Source organism: Aspergillus terreus, genomic scaffold (assembly GCF_000149615.1).
Source record: "Aspergillus terreus NIH2624 scaffold_9 genomic scaffold, whole genome shotgun sequence".
NCBI lineage: Eukaryota > Fungi > Ascomycota > Eurotiomycetes > Eurotiales > Aspergillaceae > Aspergillus > Aspergillus terreus.
This window is the reverse complement of record NT_165932.1, coordinates 949,437-968,764: the sequence shown is the minus strand read 5'-3', so window position 1 is coordinate 968,764 and position 19,328 is coordinate 949,437. Positions and strand designations below refer to the sequence as shown.

At 51.6% G+C, this 19,328-nt stretch overlaps 5 protein-coding genes across 5 annotated transcripts; 2 read left to right on the top strand and 3 right to left on the bottom strand.

Annotated features, from left to right (window-relative positions):
• Positions 1-46: 46 nt before the first annotated feature.
• ATEG_06601 (DUF3591 domain-containing protein) lies at positions 47-3,827 on the top strand (the record flags this gene model as incomplete). The annotated part of the gene is made up of 4 exons (XM_001215779.1): positions 47-2,943; positions 3,105-3,161; positions 3,237-3,431; positions 3,536-3,827. 4 exons carry the CDS (start codon positions 47-49, stop codon positions 3,825-3,827), a joined length of 3,441 nt encoding a protein of 1,146 aa, XP_001215779.1.
• A 532-nt stretch (positions 3,828-4,359) lies between these two features.
• ATEG_06600 (serine/threonine-protein kinase) lies at positions 4,360-7,282 on the bottom strand (the record flags this gene model as incomplete). The annotated part of the gene is made up of 5 exons (XM_001215778.1): positions 4,360-5,046; positions 5,137-5,199; positions 5,264-5,546; positions 5,724-7,095; positions 7,156-7,282. The coding sequence occupies 5 exons, from the start codon at positions 7,280-7,282 to the stop codon at positions 4,360-4,362; spliced, it is 2,532 nt and encodes an 843-aa protein (XP_001215778.1).
• A 538-nt stretch (positions 7,283-7,820) lies between these two features.
• ATEG_06599 (FKBP-type peptidyl-prolyl cis-trans isomerase) lies at positions 7,821-9,389 on the bottom strand (the record flags this gene model as incomplete). The annotated part of the gene is made up of 4 exons (XM_001215777.1): positions 7,821-8,026; positions 8,095-8,740; positions 8,807-9,238; positions 9,300-9,389. The coding sequence occupies 4 exons, from the start codon at positions 9,387-9,389 to the stop codon at positions 7,821-7,823; spliced, it is 1,374 nt and encodes a 457-aa protein (XP_001215777.1).
• Positions 9,390-9,737: 348 nt separating this feature from the next.
• On the top strand, positions 9,738-11,105 carry ATEG_06598 (Rieske [2Fe-2S] domain protein; the record flags this gene model as incomplete). Its single annotated transcript, XM_001215776.1, has 1 exon — positions 9,738-11,105. One exon carries the CDS (start codon positions 9,738-9,740, stop codon positions 11,103-11,105), a length of 1,368 nt encoding a protein of 455 aa, XP_001215776.1.
• Positions 11,106-11,863: 758 nt separating this feature from the next.
• Positions 11,864-19,304, bottom strand: ATEG_06597 (type II myosin; the record flags this gene model as incomplete). The annotated part of the gene is made up of 5 exons (XM_001215775.1): positions 11,864-12,304; positions 12,360-18,351; positions 18,408-18,592; positions 18,649-18,792; positions 18,846-19,304. 5 exons carry the CDS (start codon positions 19,302-19,304, stop codon positions 11,864-11,866), a joined length of 7,221 nt encoding a protein of 2,406 aa, XP_001215775.1.
• Positions 19,305-19,328: the final 24 nt, after the last annotated feature.

The window sequence follows — 19,328 nt, the reverse complement described above, 5'->3', positions numbered from 1 at the left end:
TCCTCTTCAAACCTTTCATTCTCGTCCGATCCTTATTTCGCCCATCATGCCTCACGCTACCGGTCTCGGGGCCACTGAGCCCGAAGACGTCGACTTCGAAAATGTCATGCGCCATCTGAACGCCACCCCGGCTGAAGGTGGCATGTCCTTTGAGTTTATGGAGCGCGAACTCGAGCCGGGAGAGAAAGCCGACGATGCTGTGGACTACGAAGATTTCGACGACGATGAACTGCCCGAGGAAGAAGAGAGGGCGCAGACCTCTGTTGAAAATGCACTCCCCGGAGACGATAAAGACAAAGGTCTTTTCGAAGCGGAAGAAGACGACCTGTTTGGCAGCCGTGAAGACGATCAGCACGCTCCACGCGACGACGACCTTGACGACCTTTTCGGCGGTCCCTCGTCACCTGGGGCAGAGCACGTGGATCATACCAAGGATCTATTCGAGGAGGATGAACAGCCACCAGCAGCGCCTGAGGCCGTCGAGATGCCTGTTACTCAACCTGAGCCTGTGAAAATGGAAGAAGATGAGGAACTGCCTTCGGATGAAGGCGCGATGAGCCCGACAGGCAGCGACATGGACCCGGCGTCTCTCCGCGCATGGAAGCTTCAACAGGCCCTGTTCGCCATGTCCGCCGTCGGTCCCGACAACCCCCCTGCTCCACCAGAAAATGTTGAGGAGCTTTTGCTCTCGCTCTTCCCAAACTTCGATCGGAAGGCTCTTCCTCGATTTCTTGAACTCATTCCCCATAAGAAAGCCTTCTTCCTCGGAAAACAACCTCCGAAACCTCCGAAAGCCGTGCTGCCCAGCAAGGTCCACATTGAGCTGGCTCAGGACCAAGAGAGGAGTTTCAAGTCAGGCGGTCAGGTGCATAAGCGCTCACTTGAGCTCGACCACCTGGGTCTCGTTACCATCACTGAGGCCGCCAAGGAAGAGGAAGAGGAAATAAAGGAAGAGTTTGATCTTGACGCTGATAACGACGAAGAACTGCCGGGGGGCATAACTCTAAATGATCTTCGCGTGGTCTGTACTGACTGGGATGTTACCGACGAGGTCCTAGACGACGCCATGGACTTGGACGAACCTCCAGTACAGAATACCGCCGGAGATGACGACAATGATTGGCTCCTTGAGACCACTCGCCCCTCTAAAAAACGCAAGCTCGGCCGAGATCCTGCGGATTTAATCGCCCTCTCTCATATCGAAGTGCCGATCATCGATGATCCCGAGCAAGTCACGTCTCGGGTGGCTCAAAAGGTGACGATTGATATGAACGACCCTAATCTTCTCCTCGATCAACGAGCGCCTGAGTCAGCCGCTCAGAAACAAAAGGCTCTGGGTTCCATGAACCGGGATGAAATGGACATCAATGTCACGCGCCGTCTAGCCTCCAGATACAACGTCTCCAATGACCAGGCATACGAAATGCTCAAACAAAATCACCAAAACAAGGTTCGAAGCACATTGGGCAACGTCACGCTGGAACACAGCATGCCGGCCCTCCGCTTGCAGTGGCCCTACTACAAGACGGAGCTCGCCAAAGCAGAGGCTCGGTCTTTCCATCGACCGGCTTTGTCCTTCCGGCCTGGCCAAACGTGTTGGTTCAAGAACATCAATGTGTTCAAACGCAAGCACCAAAAAGGAAAGGATATCAAGTCTCTCTATGATTCTACCAAGTCACTGTCATTGTCCGATAATTCAACCTCCCTTTTGGTTGAATATTCGGAAGAAGTACCTCTCATGCTCTCCAATTTCGGAATGTCCAACCGCTTCATCAATTACTACCGCCGGAAAAGCATGGATGACCCGACACGTCCAAAGGCAGAGATTGGCGAAACTGCTGTCTTACTTCCGCAGGATAAGAGCCCATTTTCGATCTTCGGCCATGTTGACCCTGGAGAGATCACACCTGCTATCTCAAACTCCATGTATCGTGCTCCCTTATTCCATCACGAAACCAAATCGACAGATTTCTTGATCGTCCGTAGCAGCACCGGGTCGGGTGGCAGTGACTACTTTATTCGAAACATCGATAACTTGTATGTCGCCGGTCAACAGTTCCCGTCTGTGGATATTCCTGGTCCCCATTCACGCAAGGTCACAACTGTGTCAAAGAACCGCATGAAAATGCTTGTTTACCGCCTGTTGAAGAAAAGCCCCGAATTGAGGCTCTCAATCAGCGAGGTGACCGCCCACATCCCGGGAACGACTGATATGCAGAATCGTCAGAAAGTGAAGGACTTCCTTCAGCACGACAAGGATTCGAAGTACTGGGTGCCTATCGAGCCAGTGCCGGAACAAGACGTTATTCGGTCATGGGTCCAACCTGAGGATGTATGTCTTCTGGAATCCATGCAAGTTGGACAGCAGCATCTTAACGATACTGGCTACGGAGGCGAGGGTGACAATCCCAATGCCCCTGGAACCGCAGGGGCTTCGGGTAAAGATGACTATGAAGATGCGGAAGGTGAGAGTTTGGAGCAGCAAATGGCTCCTTGGAAAGTCACTCGCAATTTCCTTCTGGCCTCCCAGGGCAAGGCAATGCTCAAGCTCCACGGAGAAGGTGACCCAACCCGTCGTGGTGAAGGTTTCAGCTTTATCAAGACCTCCATGAAGGGTGGCTTCAAGGCCATTGGTGAGAGTGTGGAGGATAAACTCGATGCACAACGGCTCAAGGAGTTGGGCGGTCACAGCTACAATGTCGCGAGGCAACAAAAATCGTACGAAACGTCCATTCGCCGAATCTGGGACGCTCAGAAAGCCAGCCTGTCTTCGACCGTTGAGCATTCGGATGAGGAAAGTGATATTGATCACGAAGATGAATTCAGCAAACCCACTCCACGTTCGGAGGCTCCCACGCCAGCTCCTCACGATGACGCAACCAGCCAATTCAGTAAGATGAGTATGGGCGATCAGAAAGGTAAAGTCCTACGCATTGTCCGTAGGTACAGGGACGAAAAAGGCGAGATATACACTAAGGAGTCCCTTGTTTGGGACCCTCGTGTTATTCGGCACTACATGCAGCATCGCCATAGATTGGAGGCCTTGACCACGAAGTGAGTGTCCTCCATACCACACGTTTGCTTCAACTACTAACACAGTATAGACTCGAATCACTCCAACCGACAGGCGATCCGGAAGTGGATGCCCGCAACAAGAAACTGTACGTTCATCCAACCTCCCCAGCCATACGACTCACCGCCAGGAGAACAGAACTCATCTCACATATTTTCTGCAGCCTCGAGAACGAGCTCAGTCGCCTCAATCGAAACAAAGAGCGCCGTTTCGCTCGCGAGAAGCAGAAAGGTGTCGCCAGAGCATCGGCTGGCGACTCCCCAGCCGACGGAGCCCCTGGTGGCAGCGGCAAAGGCGCAGGCACCCAGCGCAAATGCGCCAACTGTGGTCAAGTTGGCCACATCAAGACCAACAAAAAGTGCGTACACCACGGGTCGAGAGAAAACACTCCCGCGTCTCAGCCTGGCATCCTTTCTCCTCAGGACCCTCCCCCATTCTTTGCCTCAGCCTTCTACCCTTCAGAGGCTCAAACACCTCGGAAAAGAAGAGCGAGGCCATCTCAAGCCCCTTCCTCGATCCCTCCCTCAACTCCGCTCGTGGCTTCTACTGCAGCCAACATGGCCCCCAACCCCTCCACTGCCCCCCAGGATCCCGCAGTGAAGAAGCCGTCCCGGAAATCAAAGAAGAAACAACGCTGACATCTGCCCTCTTTGGCACATCCTACAGACTCTGTCCCCTTCTCAACGGCACGATGAAACCCGAAGATCGTATGAGCGACTCCGCCTTCGCGATGGGCGCTCCCCCGGCCATATAGGCCCCACAATTCGAATTCCATTGCGCAATGGAAGAAACAAAAAGGTGCTTTTGCTTTGTTTCCCGATTTCTCTTTTGACCATGATACCCATACATATTGATTTTATTCCTTGTATTGAAATGATATATTCGTTCCCTCTGGCGAGCCGCATTGATGTGATGCAACCCCAATGGCCCCATATATCCTCTCAACATTGAAGGGTTATGCACGAGATTGTACGGCGTCCGGTGCTTGTTCATAGATGGTTTGTCATGGGTCAACGCGCTTTTCTACCTTCATAATGATAACCGAAGGCTTTTATCCTGGAGAAAGCCAAGGTCTCATCATTCATATGCTTTCCTAGACTGGAATATGAACGAAAGTTTTCAATGGACTAGGGTATCCGATGTATTCGTAAGACTACGCCTATCGATACTGGACGAAAATATATCCACCGCTGGGGCTCGCGGTGCTCATCCACCAATGTTTGGGTAAAGACATATCTCTTCAATCGCGTCCCATAACCATACCAACGAAAATTTGACCGGGCGATTCATCCATACAACCCAAAGTCTTCACCTTGAGAGAACGGCGACCGGCCTCTTTCGGGAGCGAAAGCCATTGCGACGGGTTTGGGTCGTCGGTATGTGTATCCCGCGAAAGCACCCCTCTTGCGTATCTCAAGCACTGTCTTCCCGACCTGCTTGTCTCGCAACAACTTGTCACGGGGTCGCCTAGCCCCCTTATCCCTCACGTCCTTTGCAGTGAGTTTTGGTTTCGGCCTAAGCTTCGTAGCCCATCCTTCATTCTCGGACTGCGGCGGTTGTTCCTCCTGTGAGTCAGCGTCTGGCGAACTCTCCTCCGTACTCTCGCTCCATCCACCCTCGGAGGAAACATGTATGTCGTCTTTTTCATCATACGGCTCTCCATCGTCGAAATATCGTGTATCTTCCCAGCCCCTGACTTTAGGGATGAAGGGCGGAGATGATTTGTGGAGATCCTCCCATCTAATATCACGAAAAAACGGATGGGCTTTGATATCAGCCGCGTCATCTGGATATACGTAGAATCCCTGTGGGTTTAGACCATGGGCATCCGAACTGTAGAAGAGTTGTCTGGGTTCCGGTTTCAAATCATTCGATGCTCTATATTTCTCGCAAGACAGCCGGTGTTCTCTCTCATGCAGTAAGTTGGTGATCAGGTCGATCGCTTCCGCAGACACAAGTTTATCGGAGGTTCTCTGCGCTGGGAAATGCAGGGTCTTCATATGATGCTTTTGGACAGCTGTTAGTCCCTCCTCGCTCTCTGAACCACAGAATATACCACTTACATGAATCTTTAGCTTCGTCTCGTGTCGTTCCTTAGAAGCAAATGGAGTGAATCCATAGAGGCACTAAAGAAGATTAGACCTTTATTTGGCCAGTAACAAGGAAATATCAAACTTCTTCCGAGCTTACCTCGTAGAGAATGATTCCCACACTCCACCAGTCGCAGCGTCCATCGTAGGATTGGCCTCGGATAACCTCAGGAGCCATATATTGACTGGTTCCGACGATACTTTGGGCGAACCGTCGCCTTTCGTTTTGGTCCCGCCATTCCAGGACGCCAAACGAAGGAGGCGAATAAGAAGGGCCGGCTTCATATGGAGTTGGTTGAGACGATGTTGCTGTCCTCTTATCCTCTTTCTGGTCCTTAGTATCTCCGTTGATCTTGATTCCTAGCCTCTCGATCAAAGAATACCTGTGGTTGTTGTAGTACATCTGATCATGCGCCCAGTGTCCATTGAAAGCAAGGCCAAAGTCCGATATCTTCAGATGCCCGGAAGCTGAGATCAAGAAATTATCGGGCTTGACATCACGGTGGATCCAGCAAAGTCGATGCGCCTCTTCAATGCACAGAATCATTTCCGCAACATACCATCGCGCGGCAGACTCTGGCAAAATACACCTGCGCATCAACAATCCCAGAAAGTCGCCACCAACCATGTAATCAATGATGAGATAGAGGAAGTTGTCGTCTTGGAAGCTGGCAATCAATGGCACGATCCAACGTGATCTAGCCGAAGCAACGAGGAAATCCCGCTCAGCCCGCAAATGGGCTTCCTGGCAATTTCGTATCATCGCTGACTTTCGAATCACCTTCATGGCGAAGACGTCTTTCTTAACCCCGGTCATGACTCTCCGACGTCCCTGGATACTCCAGTCTCTGCTAAACTTCGCGGGATTGTCGCGGGAACCCGTCTGTGATCTTTCCCGGACCAAACGGACAACCCCAAAGCTTCCTCTGCCCAGGACCTTGATAACCTCGAATCCGGCCATGGTTGCATTTTGGAGATGAGAGCCTCTGGAACGTGCGTTGAGTACACGGCACTGACGTAGGTATTCGTGCTCCTGAACAATCCAGTTTCTCCAAATTCTAGACCGCTCCTCAGGTCCGAGTGGCAGCGCATACAAGTATTGTTCTAGTTCTCGTTGGCGCTGAGTGCGCGGATCAACACCGGAGTACACTGCATCGAAGTATTTCTCGAAGAACACTTTAGCATTGGCAGTGTTTTCAACTGTGATGATGGAAGACACCGTATCAGGGGGCCGATCTCTGGTCTTTTTGTCTTGGGCTAGAGAAATGCGCTCCAGTTCTTGCCCACCATGCTCTCTGACTGGAGGCTTAGTCGGAACGTTTGCCGCTAATAGTGGCGTAGAAGGTGTTGCTGAGGTTGGAGGCGTTGACAGAGCACTGACGGGAGAGCAGACGCAGGACGTTGGCAACATTGATGAAGGGTTGGAGCTGTCATTGGCGCTGTCTCCCTGTTTGCTGAGGGAAGAATTTGCAGTCTCTTGGAAGGGAACAGCTCGGACACTTGGTGGTGAGCGTAGATGCGAACGACGGATGACAGTGGGATTGCCGAATGTAACGGACAACTTGCGTGCGACGACCTCACTGATCCCGGCTTGCGATTGGGTTCGCTTTTTCCCAAGCCCCAGATGCTTATCGCTGGGCTCTCCCTCCTGCACTGTCTGAACCTGGGGCTGGGTGACTGTCCTGGGCCGACTCCTCCCAAGATGAACTTGGAGCTGTTGAGTTAAGTCCGGCAGGATACGCGAACTGCGATGTCCTAAATGGGGAGAATCTGGAGGAGAAACACCGCCGGCCTGGTCACTTTCCCCATTTCCATTGGTTGTGCATAGTGATGCATAAAGCCCCGTCGTTCTGGATATTGATGAATGGATGGAACAATGGCAATTCTCTGGATCTTGAATAGGCCCCGAATCCAAGGGAACGGGCTTGAGCACTATAGGGTATTTAGTTCAGTTTCTATGCGAGATGTTTGTAGGTTTGTTAAGTGACACACCACTGGGAGGATTTCGTAGACCAAGTAAGGAGAGTAAACGGGACCGTCGCTCTCTGAGACGTGTGCGTATGTTATCCCGCGAGGCGGGTTGCACTGTAGATCCAGCAGACGTTGAACTACCGGACATGGCTGAAGTGGATATATCTTTAACGATAGAGTCCTGGATGGTTCAAGAATGCGTGCGCTGGGTGGACTTGACAGGAAGAAAAGTAAAGAGTCGGCAATATGAAGAGAGGGGGAGAGGGAGAGAAAAAGAAGCAACGGGAAAGTACGCTGGGCTACAAGTCGAGTCCAGGCAGGAAGGAAGAATGCAAAAACATCCCAAGTCTAGTACATTCGGCATCTAGTCAACTTATTCAGACATACACATATCAAGACAATAGGACAAGCAATGGTGCTTTTGATTGAAGAAAGAGACTTGGATTCCCCGGCGATATCCTCATCCCTGCTGTCGGTATGCATCAAAGACTGCAAGAAATAAACAAGTCGGATATCACCCTAAATAAGCACATCCAAAAGAAAACCCCTAAAACACCGGTTTTTGAACCAAAGAATTGGAAACAAGATGGACAAGATTGCACTGCGCAGTGGCATGGAAGTTCTGCAGGCGAGGTGAACCGTGAATGTCAACACAGCTCCGCACACAGTGACTACACGGCACAAATTTATTTGATCTCAAGGAGCTTCACGTCGAAGATCAACTTCGAGTTGGCCGGGATACCGGGGAGGGCCTTCTTGCCATAGGCAAGCTGGGGAGGGATAGTGATACGGCGCTCACCACCGACGGCCATGCCGGCAACACCGATGTCCCAGCCCTTGATGACTTCACCCTTGCCGAGCTTGAAGGTGAAAGGCTTGCCCTTCTTGTTGGCTATAGAGAGAGTTGCATGTCAGCGAACAGGTTCATCTACGCCGGAATACGACAGTCGTAGAACTTACCATCAAAGACCTTGCCATCCTCAAGCTTTCCAATGTATCTCATGGCAACAGTGTTACCGCTCTTGGCAGCCGGGCCCTTTCCAAGCTTCTTGTCGTCGATCTTCACACCCTTGACCTCCTTGACACCGAGGGTGCCAGTGGTCTTCTCAGCGGCCTTCTTGTCCTGAGTAGAGGGAGTGGGGCCCTGCTCCAGGTTCTTCGCGAACTGGACCTTCTTGCCCTCCTTCTTCTGCTCAGCGGGAGCAGGCTCGCCATTGTTCTTCTTCACCTTCTTCTGCTGCTTCTTGCTCTCCTCTTCCTTCTTCTCCTCCTCAGCGGCGCGCTTGTTCTTTCCCTTGGTTTCCACAAGCTTGGGGGCCTCCTCCTCGTCGCTCTCAACCTCGGTCACTCTGGGGTTCTCCAGACCGTCGAGCTCATCGTCCTCCTCCTCTCCGGCCAGGAGGGCCTCCAGGTCAAGCTCATCCTCATCAGGGGAGAGATCGTAGTCCTCCTCGTCATCCTCATCCTCAGAATCCTCATCATACTGACGACCCTCATCCAGAGGCATGACATAGTTTCCGGTGACGTAGATAGTGTGGGTACCGGTGACCTTGAAGTAGATACGCTCGTCCTCAGAGACGGTGATATCAAGAGGCTGCTGGCAGTGCTGTAGGGAGAGACAAGGTCAGAATCGTGGGGTGCATCTTGCGCGATAAATAGAATAGGCACATACAGTGTCGGGGTTGAGAGTGCAGACGACCATCTCGTCAAGCTCGAGGCCCTCGTCGGACTCCTCGTCCTCATCGTCGTCGGTGGCCGGAGCCTTGCCCTTCACGAGCTTGGAGATCGCGGCCTTGAGGTCAAACTCCTCGTCGTCACCCTCATCCTCGTCGTCATCTTCATCCATAGCTTCCTCCATCTCCTTCAGGGCGGCAGCCTCCTTGAGCTTACGGGCCTTTTCCTTGTCGCTAGGACCGCCATTGACTTCCTCATCGTCAGAGTCGTCGGAATCTTCTTCGTCTTCGTACTCATCGTCCGACTCGTCCAGATCCAGGCCGGCCGGGGGGCGGACAATCTTGAGGGTAGCCCGGGGACGCTTGTTGGCCTCAATGCCATCAAAATCAGGTTCCTCGTCGGGGTCGATGGCAGCCATGGAGATGCGGAACTGTGGAAAGAGAAGGAGCGTTAACAGACAGTATATCAAGCATCAATTGACTGTTACATACCATGGCACCAGCCTCAGGAAGAGCCGGGACCAAGACGCCTCCAGCGGGCACCTTGATCGCGTAGACTGCGACAGGCTGAACTCCGGACATTTTTGCGAAAGAAGGGGAAATAGATCAAGGAAGAGAAGGGCGAAAGGATAGATAATACAATGAAGAGGAAAAGAAGGGAATGCGAACGGGGGAGAAAAGAGAGAAGAGAGGAGGATGGAAGACCGAGGAAGAAAAGAAAAGAAGAGCTCCTGCTTGTCTTTTTTTTTTTTCCTTGCGGACCCTCTAAAGAAAAAAAAAAAATTGGATCGCCGCTCTATCATCACGTGTTGTCTATCACGTGAGTATCAAAAAAACTCCCCATCAACATTCTCTTCACGACAATAATACTATTCCCCATCGCCTACATTCTTAATACTATTCAGCTCACGGGCTTTTAAGACCTCAAAAATGACGAGAATCCGTCTTGGAGTTCTATCCGACTTCACCCAGGCCCGCTATGTGCTCCATCTTTCAAACGGCAAACGTCTAGTGTTGTTCCGTTTGCCTTCGATCGAACCGCCCAACGGTCGAACTAACGTCGGAAACAATGAAAGCGACGATGGCTGGTCTTATTACTCCATGGAGGCTGAATGCCCCCATGCTGGTGGTCCCATGCAGGACTCCCAGGTGGATATCGAAGATTCCGCCTATATAGTGTCATGCCCGTGGCATGCATACGATTTCAATGTAGAAACAGGAGAGTCGAGTGTCGGGATCAAAGCCTGTACATTCCCCGTGGATGTGCGGGGCGAGTTCGTGACCCTGGAATACATCGATGACAACTGCCCTGATATGACTCTGGACCGACTTGAGCCCGTCAGCGAGAAGATGAAGTTAAAGAAGCATGACCGCGACACGCGCCAAGTTCCCACCCCATCACCTACCCAAGTGAAAGCCCAGGACATCCAGTCAGAGGCGCCTACGTATTTAGACGACAGTGCCACGCTTTGCGACTGGTGCGCCCACATCTTGAACACCTCTAACCCGGAGCACAAGATCGAACTGACGGCCCATTTGTTCGCCCTATTCGCCGAAAAGGGTTCTTCCATGCCCCTCGGAGACGGTAACGTTGCTCTCCCCGCCCAGCCGCCCCGTGAGGGCTTAGAGGAGGTGAAGCCCGGTGCTATGCCGAGGGCTGGAAGAGGTGGAACCTTGAAAAGCCGCATCTCCATGCTCCATGCATTGGCCAATATCGAACTCTGGGCAATCGACCTTGCGATTGATATCTGTGTGAGGTTCGCCGCGTTCGAAACGCGAAACACCTCACGGCCACTGCCACGTGCTTATTTCCACGATTGGCTCAAAGTTGCCAACGACGAGGCCAAGCACTTCTCCTTACTTCGCGCCCGACTCGAGGAGATGGGCTCCTACTTTGGGGCCCTCCCGGTACACCACAGCCTCTGGAACTCGGCCACTGATACAGCCGACGATCTCCGCGCGCGCATTTCTATCATTTGTCTGGTTCATGAGGCTCGAGGTCTGGATGTCAATCCCATGACGATTGATAAGTTCCGCAAAGCCGGCGACCCCGAGAGTGTCCAGACCCTCGAGATCATCCACAACGATGAGATTACCCATGTCACCACGGGCCACAGGTGGCTAACGTGGATTTGCCAGGAAGAAGGAACCGATCCTGTGCAGGTCTTTCGTGAGAACGTTAAAAAGCACTTTCGAGGACCTCTTCGAGAGCCGTTCAATGCAGAAGCCAGGATGCAGGCGGGTATGGACCGGCGGTATTATGAGAACTTGGACTCAGCCGGTATTCAGGTTGCTTGAGTCTACACACTGGTCACTGGTGTTCAAATATACCTTTTGTCCGTAACTGCACAGATGAATGCCCTTCGTGCACTTCTGAGTGAATTGGGACCCCTGCAAAGGGCGATCTGAAGGCACAACTATGCAGTGCAACCCGGCGGAACCAAAAGGTTCGACCGAGAGATGGTATCACACGTTACCGTGAATTTTCTTCGGCATTTGCCGTGAAAATTGTCCCATCCGATATGGGTCTGATCTTCCGGGTCTACCTACTTCCACGAAAAGAAGGGACGCACCTATCGCCAAGGCACCCGGTAAGCCATCCTACGGCAGTGCTCCTATCAATAATTTAGTGTGGGAAGTTGACACTCAGAACGAATGTACCAGCTACATGCCGGGTTCATCGAGTATTGGTCCATCTACATTAGCAAGACAGTGCTTGTAGTCTACCTCATCTTGGAAGTAAACGGGACTTGCATTCGCTAGTGATGAACCCAGGTTGGATTGATATTAAGAACAATTGCATCAAATAATACTGAACACGTGCCTGGTCATGCCCCAAATACAATGCAGTCAGGCTAAACAGCAAACCACCAACAAAAACAGACGTAACAACAAGAAATCATAGCCTCCGGGAAGTTCAGAATCCACATGTACACAGTCATTTCGTAGCGTTACCTATTTTCATGATCCATCACGTAAACATTGGTCTGATTAGGCCGGTGATTGATTATCGTGGGCAGGGTAACCACCTGCCTCGGCGTTAGATCCAGGGTCCTTCATAAAAAGCCTTTGGTGTTGCTGGGCATTCTTTGTAGGTCGCTGGAAGCAAAAGCGCCACTGCCCTTCCGACTTCCTATATCACTGTAAGCAGTGATATGCCCGCGTCCCACGGCACTTCCTCTTTCGACTCGAAGGCTCTTCCAGCCTTCTAGCTCACGTTCCAGCCGCAGGGACTTCTCTCTCTCCTCGCGCAGTTCACGCTCTGCGCGACGCGCTTGCAATTGCGTCTCAGAATCGGCGTGCTGAAGCTCCTCAATGTTCTTGAGCAATCGCTCAATCTTGTCGCGAGCCTTGTTCATATCGTCCTCGAGCTGAGAATTCATCTTGTCACGTCGCTCAATTTGGGACTGAAGGTCCTTGACCGTACGATCAACATTTCGCAGAGATCGTTGCTCGGAGCTATGCTTGTTCTCCTGTTCCTCAAGATGCGTCTCCAACTGTACGAACTTTGTTAGCGTTCTTGTCCATCAGAAAGTGACGGGTCCAACGTACCTCTTTGATCCTCTTGTGCAGGAATTTGATATCCTGGCTGCCGGAAGAGTAACTCTTAGTTTCCAGGTCAACACACCGCAGCTGGGCCTCTTTCAGCTGCTTTTCTAGTGCCGCCTTGTCCTTGAAAAGTTGAGCGTTGGTTTCTCTCTCTGCTGTGACCTCCTTCTGCATCTCTATGGCCAGGGCTTCGGCTCGCCTCATCTTTCCAACTGCAGCGGCTGAGACATCTTCTTGCTGAGCAAGCTTGGATTTAAGCTCTAGCAGCTCACGATCCATGCTTGCTGCATTGCGCATAGATGGGCTTTCACCTTTGGCAAGATCCTCTAGCCTTTCACCTGCTTCGGCCAAACGAGCCTCAAGCATCTTCTTCTCCTTCAGCAGCATGTCCCGTTCTGCTGCCACGTCATCCACCGATGTGCGTAGGCTTCTAACCTGAGAAAGAAGGGAGACAACCCTACTCTGGGCATCATTGTGGGCATTGACAGCCTCGTCACGGGAGTTAGTAACGTCCTGGAGCATGATGTCCATGCGTGCTTTCTCTTTAGCCCAGGTCGAGCTGTTGAGGACTTCATTATCCCACTTGCTGCGCAAGTCTTCAAGCTCTTCTCGAAGCCTAGAATTCTCCGTGCGAACGTTGAGCACCTTCTCTCGTTCCATCTCAAGCTCGTTGTTGAGTGTGGTGAACTCCCTTTGGTACTTTTGTCTCGTTTGCTCCATTGAGGTCTCCTTGTCTTCGATGTCGATAGCTCGCTGATTTCTGTAGTCCTCAAGTTCATTTTGAAGGCGCTGCTTTGCTTGTAGCGCTGCCTCCAGCTCAGCTGCCTGATCCTCCATCCGCGCCTCCAGGGACTGCGTCTGCCGTTGGAGATCATCCACAAGAGCATCCATTTGTTTGCGTTCGGACATGATCTGCGCACAAGCTTCCTCTGCCTCCTTGGCTTGCGATTTTGCAAATTGCTCTGCACGAGAAGCCTTCAGCACGGAGATCTCTGCCTGCTCCAGCTTGCTGAAATACTCGTCAGCCCGAGTCTTGTACAAGCTAAGGCTCGAGGCAAGATCGGCCGACTTGGATGTTTCCGCATCGAGACGGATCTGCAAATCAGAGAACTCCTGAAGCAGCTGGTTGCGGCTGACAGAATCCTGGTCCTTGGCTTCCTGCAGTTCTTGGACTTCGGAGCGAGCGTCCCGAAGTTCAACTTCAAGGGCAGCCTTGGCTCGCTTGAGCTTTTCGAAATGCTCCTTGGCGTCGTGGAAATCCGCAAGCGCCTCGTTGTGGACTTTGAGCAGGGACCGTCGAGACTGTTCCTGGGAGTTGATCAAATCATAAAGTTCTTCGTGAGACTTGGCCTGAACGTCACGGAGAGACAACTCGCCCGATCGAATGCTTCTCTCAAGGGAAGACACCTTCTTCGCAGAATCGTCAAGTTGATCATGGAGTCTACCATTCTCGCGCTCCAGTAATTGCATGCGACGGAGAGATGGGCTTTCGTCTTGCCACATCTCTCGCAAAGGATTCATCTGTTCGACTTGGCTTTGGAGGTGCTTATTCTGCATCTCACTCATCTGAAGCTTGTTCTGAAGCTCTTCAATCTCCGTCGCGAAGTCCATGCGTCTTTGGTATCCGACAGTGTCCACGGTCCTATCCGACCTCGCAGAGTTGGCATTCTCATTGACGTTGAACCGGCGATTCGGCGTGGTTGGTGTGCTGAATCTCTTAACGAAGCTGTTCTCCGAATTCTTCCTCAGATGAGTGGGCGTACGGTTGCCAGCGACCTGGTTCTGGTCAATTTCTTCCAGCAATGCACGTTTAGATGACTGGTAGCGGGCATCAAGCTCCTTCATCTCATCACCATGTCGACGGCGCATTTCTTCAAGCTGACTCTCGGCCCGGCTGTACTTCTCTTCCGTAACCTGCAACTTGCTGCGCATTGTGTCCAGCATTTGCGCAAGGTCAACCTTCTTGGACAGATCCGGCTGTACAGATTCCCACGACTCTGCAGGTTTATCGGCTGAAGGGTCGACAACCTTGTGTAGCAGAATGAGCTGGCGATGGAGATCCGCGATTTCCTTGTTCGCCGTGTCCAGAGAGCCTTGCAGTTTGCGTGTGTTCGCCTGAGCTTGAGTCCTCAGTTGTCTCTCGGTCTCCAGGTTCCTATTCGCCTCTGCCAGCTGGATATTTGCAGTGGACGCCGCCTTCTCGGCATTACGACTGGCTTTATGCTCCCTGCTGACTTCGTGATTCAGATCCTCGACGGTCAGCGACAACTTCTCCTTTTGCTTTTCCAAGGAAGTGATTGAAAGCTGAAGATCACCAAGCTGGCGTGTAAGCTTTTTGTTGTCCTCTTCAATCTTGGCTTTCTCTCTTTGAAGCGTTGTGATACGATGGCGCTGGTTGTCGCTCGCTTTCGAGTTGGACCTGGCAATATCGAGGTTTTTTTGTTGGATCTTCGTCAAAAGCGCTCGGTTGTCATTTTCGGACGCCGTGAGCCTGCCCTTGAGAGTCACAAGTTCTCGCTCAAGACGCTCCTTGTGCTGATCATGACGAATACGGAAGTTATCCGACTCCGCAATGGCATTAGTCAACTCCTGTACCCTAGTCGCAAGGCGTGATCTTTCAGCCTCAATGTCTTCCAACAGTTGAGTCTTTTCAATCAGCTCCTTCTGGACACTGTTCAGGCGCTGGTTGGCCTGCTTCATCATGTTCTTCTCAATCTCGGCTTCTGCGTTCAATCGAGCATTTTCGACGGCGGTGAAGCGATCTCGGAGTCGTATCAACTCTGCCTGAAGATCCTTGCGGGACTGCTCAGCGGCCAGTCGCCCTTCGGTAGCGCGACGGAGAGAGTCTTGCTGGATGTACATTTCCTTCTCAATAGTGATCTTGGATTCGTTCAACGAGGTATATTTGTCTCGCAACTCCGCAAGATTGTGCTCTGCGAGCATTTGGACATCGTCTCTCGACTGGCGTTCCCGACTAAGATCTGCCTGTACTTGGAATAACTCGTTCTTGAGATCCTGAATTTGCTGTTCCAGAAGCTTGCGGCCCTCGCCCGCTTGTGCATCTTCGGAAATCTTTTCTTCCAGGAGTTTCTTAACGTCAGCCACTTCCCGCTCGAGCTGAGACTTTTCGGATCTCATTGCATCAGCTTCGGCTTGGAGATCTCGCAGGCGCTTTTGCATATTGTCATGCCGCGTGGAAAGAGTCTTCTTCTCGTTCTCCAATTGTCGTTTATCCTCTTCATGCTTTCGTGAGTCCTTTCGTAGAACGGCAATCTCGCTCTCTTTTCGTCGAAGCATCTCTTCGTAACTCGTCGATGTCGAAGAAAGGTCTGAAATTTGCTGACGAATCGAACGATTCTCTTCGAGGAGATCCTTCACCTGCTTCTTTGACTGATCTAGCTCCTTTGATGTCTTTGCCAGCTTGATATCAAGGTCCTGGTCTGTCTTCAACAGCTTCGCTTCCAGATCTTGCAGCTTGCGCTCTTTCAGGCTCAGGTTACTCTGAAGCATCCGGACTTCTTGTTCCAGCTCTTTGATATTGGCCTCCTTCTCATGTGTAGAGGCCTCGGCTTCGTGCAAGGTACGGTCGATCTCTGCAAGACGCCCTTGCGTCTCGTTCTTCTCGGCTTCGAGGCGTTGAATGATTTCTCCCGCCTGTTCGAGTTGCGTGATTCTGTGACCGAGTTCGTCATCGACTCTCTTTTTTGCTGCTATGAGTTCGTCGAGCTGGTCTTCTAGACCCTCCTGGTCTGCAATTGCGCCAGCCAGCTTTTCACTCAATTCTACCTCCCGAAGCTGAAGCCTTTTGAAGATTTCCTCCTTGTCCAAGGCCAATGCCCTCTCGCTTTCCAGAGTTTGCTGGATCTTTTGCATTTCGATCTCAGTACGGCGCCTTTCCTCTTCAATCCTTTGACGATCAGCGATGTCCTGCTTGATCTTTAATTCCATTTGCTGAATCTTCTCATCTCGCCTCTTAACCTCGGTAGCAGTTCTAGTCTCGCCCAAGAGAGGTTTCATACGTGAGAATAAGCACCACCATGGGCTGGCTTTGAGGCGGAGGTACGCATGGAAATTATGCTGGATAATCCGGGTGGCTTCGGCACGATAGAGCCGCTTGTTGGAGATTCGCCGCTGCACGAAGCCTCTGGCAAGAGATTGAAATCTTGTCATGATAGAGCGGATAAGCTCGTCGCGCTTCTCTTCCAGCTCGGCCAGCACCCCAGCCCGGAAGAACACCTTAGTGCGCCCGACACGGTACCAGGTGCTATCGAGGCCTAGACTCTGGAGCATCATGCGTGCGACGTTTTGTCCATCCATATAACCCTTGGGTATATTGCGGCATAAAACCTCATATCGCTGACGGAACTCAGCAAAGGGAAGTCGATTCGGGAAGCCTGTCCGCGCGATTCTAATGCCCTCCAGAACACCATTGCATCTCAACTGGTCCAGGACAAGGGGTGCATTGAACATCTTGGGTCGTTTCTTGTGATTCGGTATGATGCAACGGACGAAATGGGGATGAGTCGAATGTAACTGTGACATGAGGCTAGATAGCTGCTCTTTATGCCTCTGGGCGACTGTGCGGAAGAGACCCTTCTTAACGCGGCTTTTCGGGTAGTCTGCCTCATCGTCGGGGTCTCCGCAGTCTGAAAAGAGGTTTGCGACGTGTTTCTCTTGGGAAGCAGCCAATAGTCGGGTAATGTTGTCATTAAGGGGGTCTTTGTTCTTTTCGAGCCAACCCTCTGTGCCATACTCGACCTCGGCAGCGTAGTGAGTAAGAACGAAACCCTGGCTAAGACGAGAGGCCCGGTACTTTGGCGTCTTCTTATCCCAAAGGGAGTGCAGCTTATCGGTGAAGGATCTATCCGTTGCCTTTGGCATGACACTGTCTTCGTCCAAACAAGAGAAAATACCAATCGGGTTCGTCAACTCGATCAGATCGATTGTCGGCTGCAGGTCTTTTCCAAAGTCAATGAACTGCCATTCGATTTGCTCCCTTGCATATTCCTCCTGTTCAAGGACGAACATGTGGTGGTTGAAAAATTGCTGGAGTTTCTCGTTGGTGTAATTGATGCACAGTTGCTCGAAACTGTTGTTCTCGAAGATCTCGAATCCAGCGATATCGAGAACTCCAATGAAATAATTGTCATCTCCAGTTACCGTGTTGCGGTCCAGTCTCTGGTTAATACGGTCCACGAGGTTTCCGAATCCACGCTCGTAAATACCCTTCGCTAGGGCGTCTAGGGCCAGTCGAACCTGCTCTGGAGTTTGTACCTTTTCAACCCACTCGCGACCTGCCTTCACCCTCGGATGTAGCAGCCCTTTCACGAAAGCGTCTGGTGCTATGCCCAACAGATGACACGCTCGCTCGACGCTATTTAGGGAGTCTGGACCCAAGGCCGCCTGGTCAGCTCGCAGGCTCTCCTTCACGATAGTCACGTTTCCAAGGTGAAGGACGGCTGCTATGGTGCGCAGGATACACATTTGGTCTTCTTCGGAGAAGTTCATCACATGAAAAGCCTCCATCAACGAATTCCATTCGGCATCATCGGAGACTCCTGCGATACTCTCGTTACCGTCCTTGGTATAGGCGAAGTCTTCAATCTGCAGGTCAGACAGAAGCAGATTTTTTCTGAGCTCGGCATCTGCTCCGCGCAATAACTGATAGAAAATATGGTAGTTCCGCTCTTGCTGGTTAGGCTTCACCACCCGAGACTTCTCCAGGAGATACCAATCGATAGATGCGCCTGAGATTTGACCGGAACGAGCGAATTCGATTCGAATAAACTTTCCGAAACGAGAGGAGTTGTTGTTTCGGACTGTCTGAGCATTACCAAATGCTTCCAGGATAGGATTCGCCCGCAAGATTTGTTGGGACAGTGTCGACAATTGTTTGGCCCCAGAACGCACATACGGCGTGTCGGAAGTTGCAACTGCTGCCAGATACTGGATAACTTTCTTCGTGTTCTCTGTCTTTCCGGCGCCCGATTCTCCACTACATGGCTATCAGAACATGTGTCATCTTGGTTGCTCAAGTTCAGGGGGACCTACGTGACGAGGATGCTCTGGTTTTGGCCTTCTTCCACCAAATTGCGGAATGCCTCATCTGCCATGGCAAAGATATGCGGCCGTGTCTCCTCTCTGCTGCGACCTTTGTAGGTCTTGATGTATTCGTTGGAGTAGATGGGTAGAGGGCAATATGGGTTAACAGTCACCAGAAACAGGCCCGAATATGTCTAGAGTCAACCCCTTAGCAAACGAGGTATCTCCTTAGCTTCTAGAGCGAGCTTACATATATCAAATCTGCCTGGTACCTCGTATGCAGGTTATGTACGACCGAGGCTTCGTTTAGGTGGGTAAGTTCGGCCATATCGTCGGCTTTGTCGAACTTTGCCGGATTGACCTTATCGACTTGGTCCGCATCGACTTCTCGTTGCTGCGAGCTGGTAAGCAATTTGCCCCGTGAATGGTAGATTCGCAGGTTCATACCTCGCCATCGTCGCTCTGCACTAACAATCGTCCATTGTCCCCCTCCTCCAAAACAAGACCTCGTATAAATGCTTTCTCGGGGTCACGCAGCCAGACGTATTTATTACCTGAGAAATCATTATCTCCTTCTAAGCCACGAATCTGATCAGCGCCTCGCCGAAGCTCTTCAGACTTGATAAACTCGGGTGCAAACGTGCCAGACGACGCATCATTCCTTAACGAGCTCGATCGCTGATGGTGTGAGTTTCGGGCAAGAACCGCTGGCGGCGACTGAGGTACAAAAGAGGAGTTCCGAAAATGCCCTTTAGCCTCTTCGAATTTACTTGACGTCGATGTCACAATCGCCGACTTCGGCCGGGGAGCTTTGGTTTGAGGACCGGGGGAGGGGGAGGGAGATGGCGATGCACGACTGAAGGGATTGGCCCGCTTAGGCGAGCCATTTAGCTGAGATGGGAGCATATTGTAATGCAATCAACGGGTCAT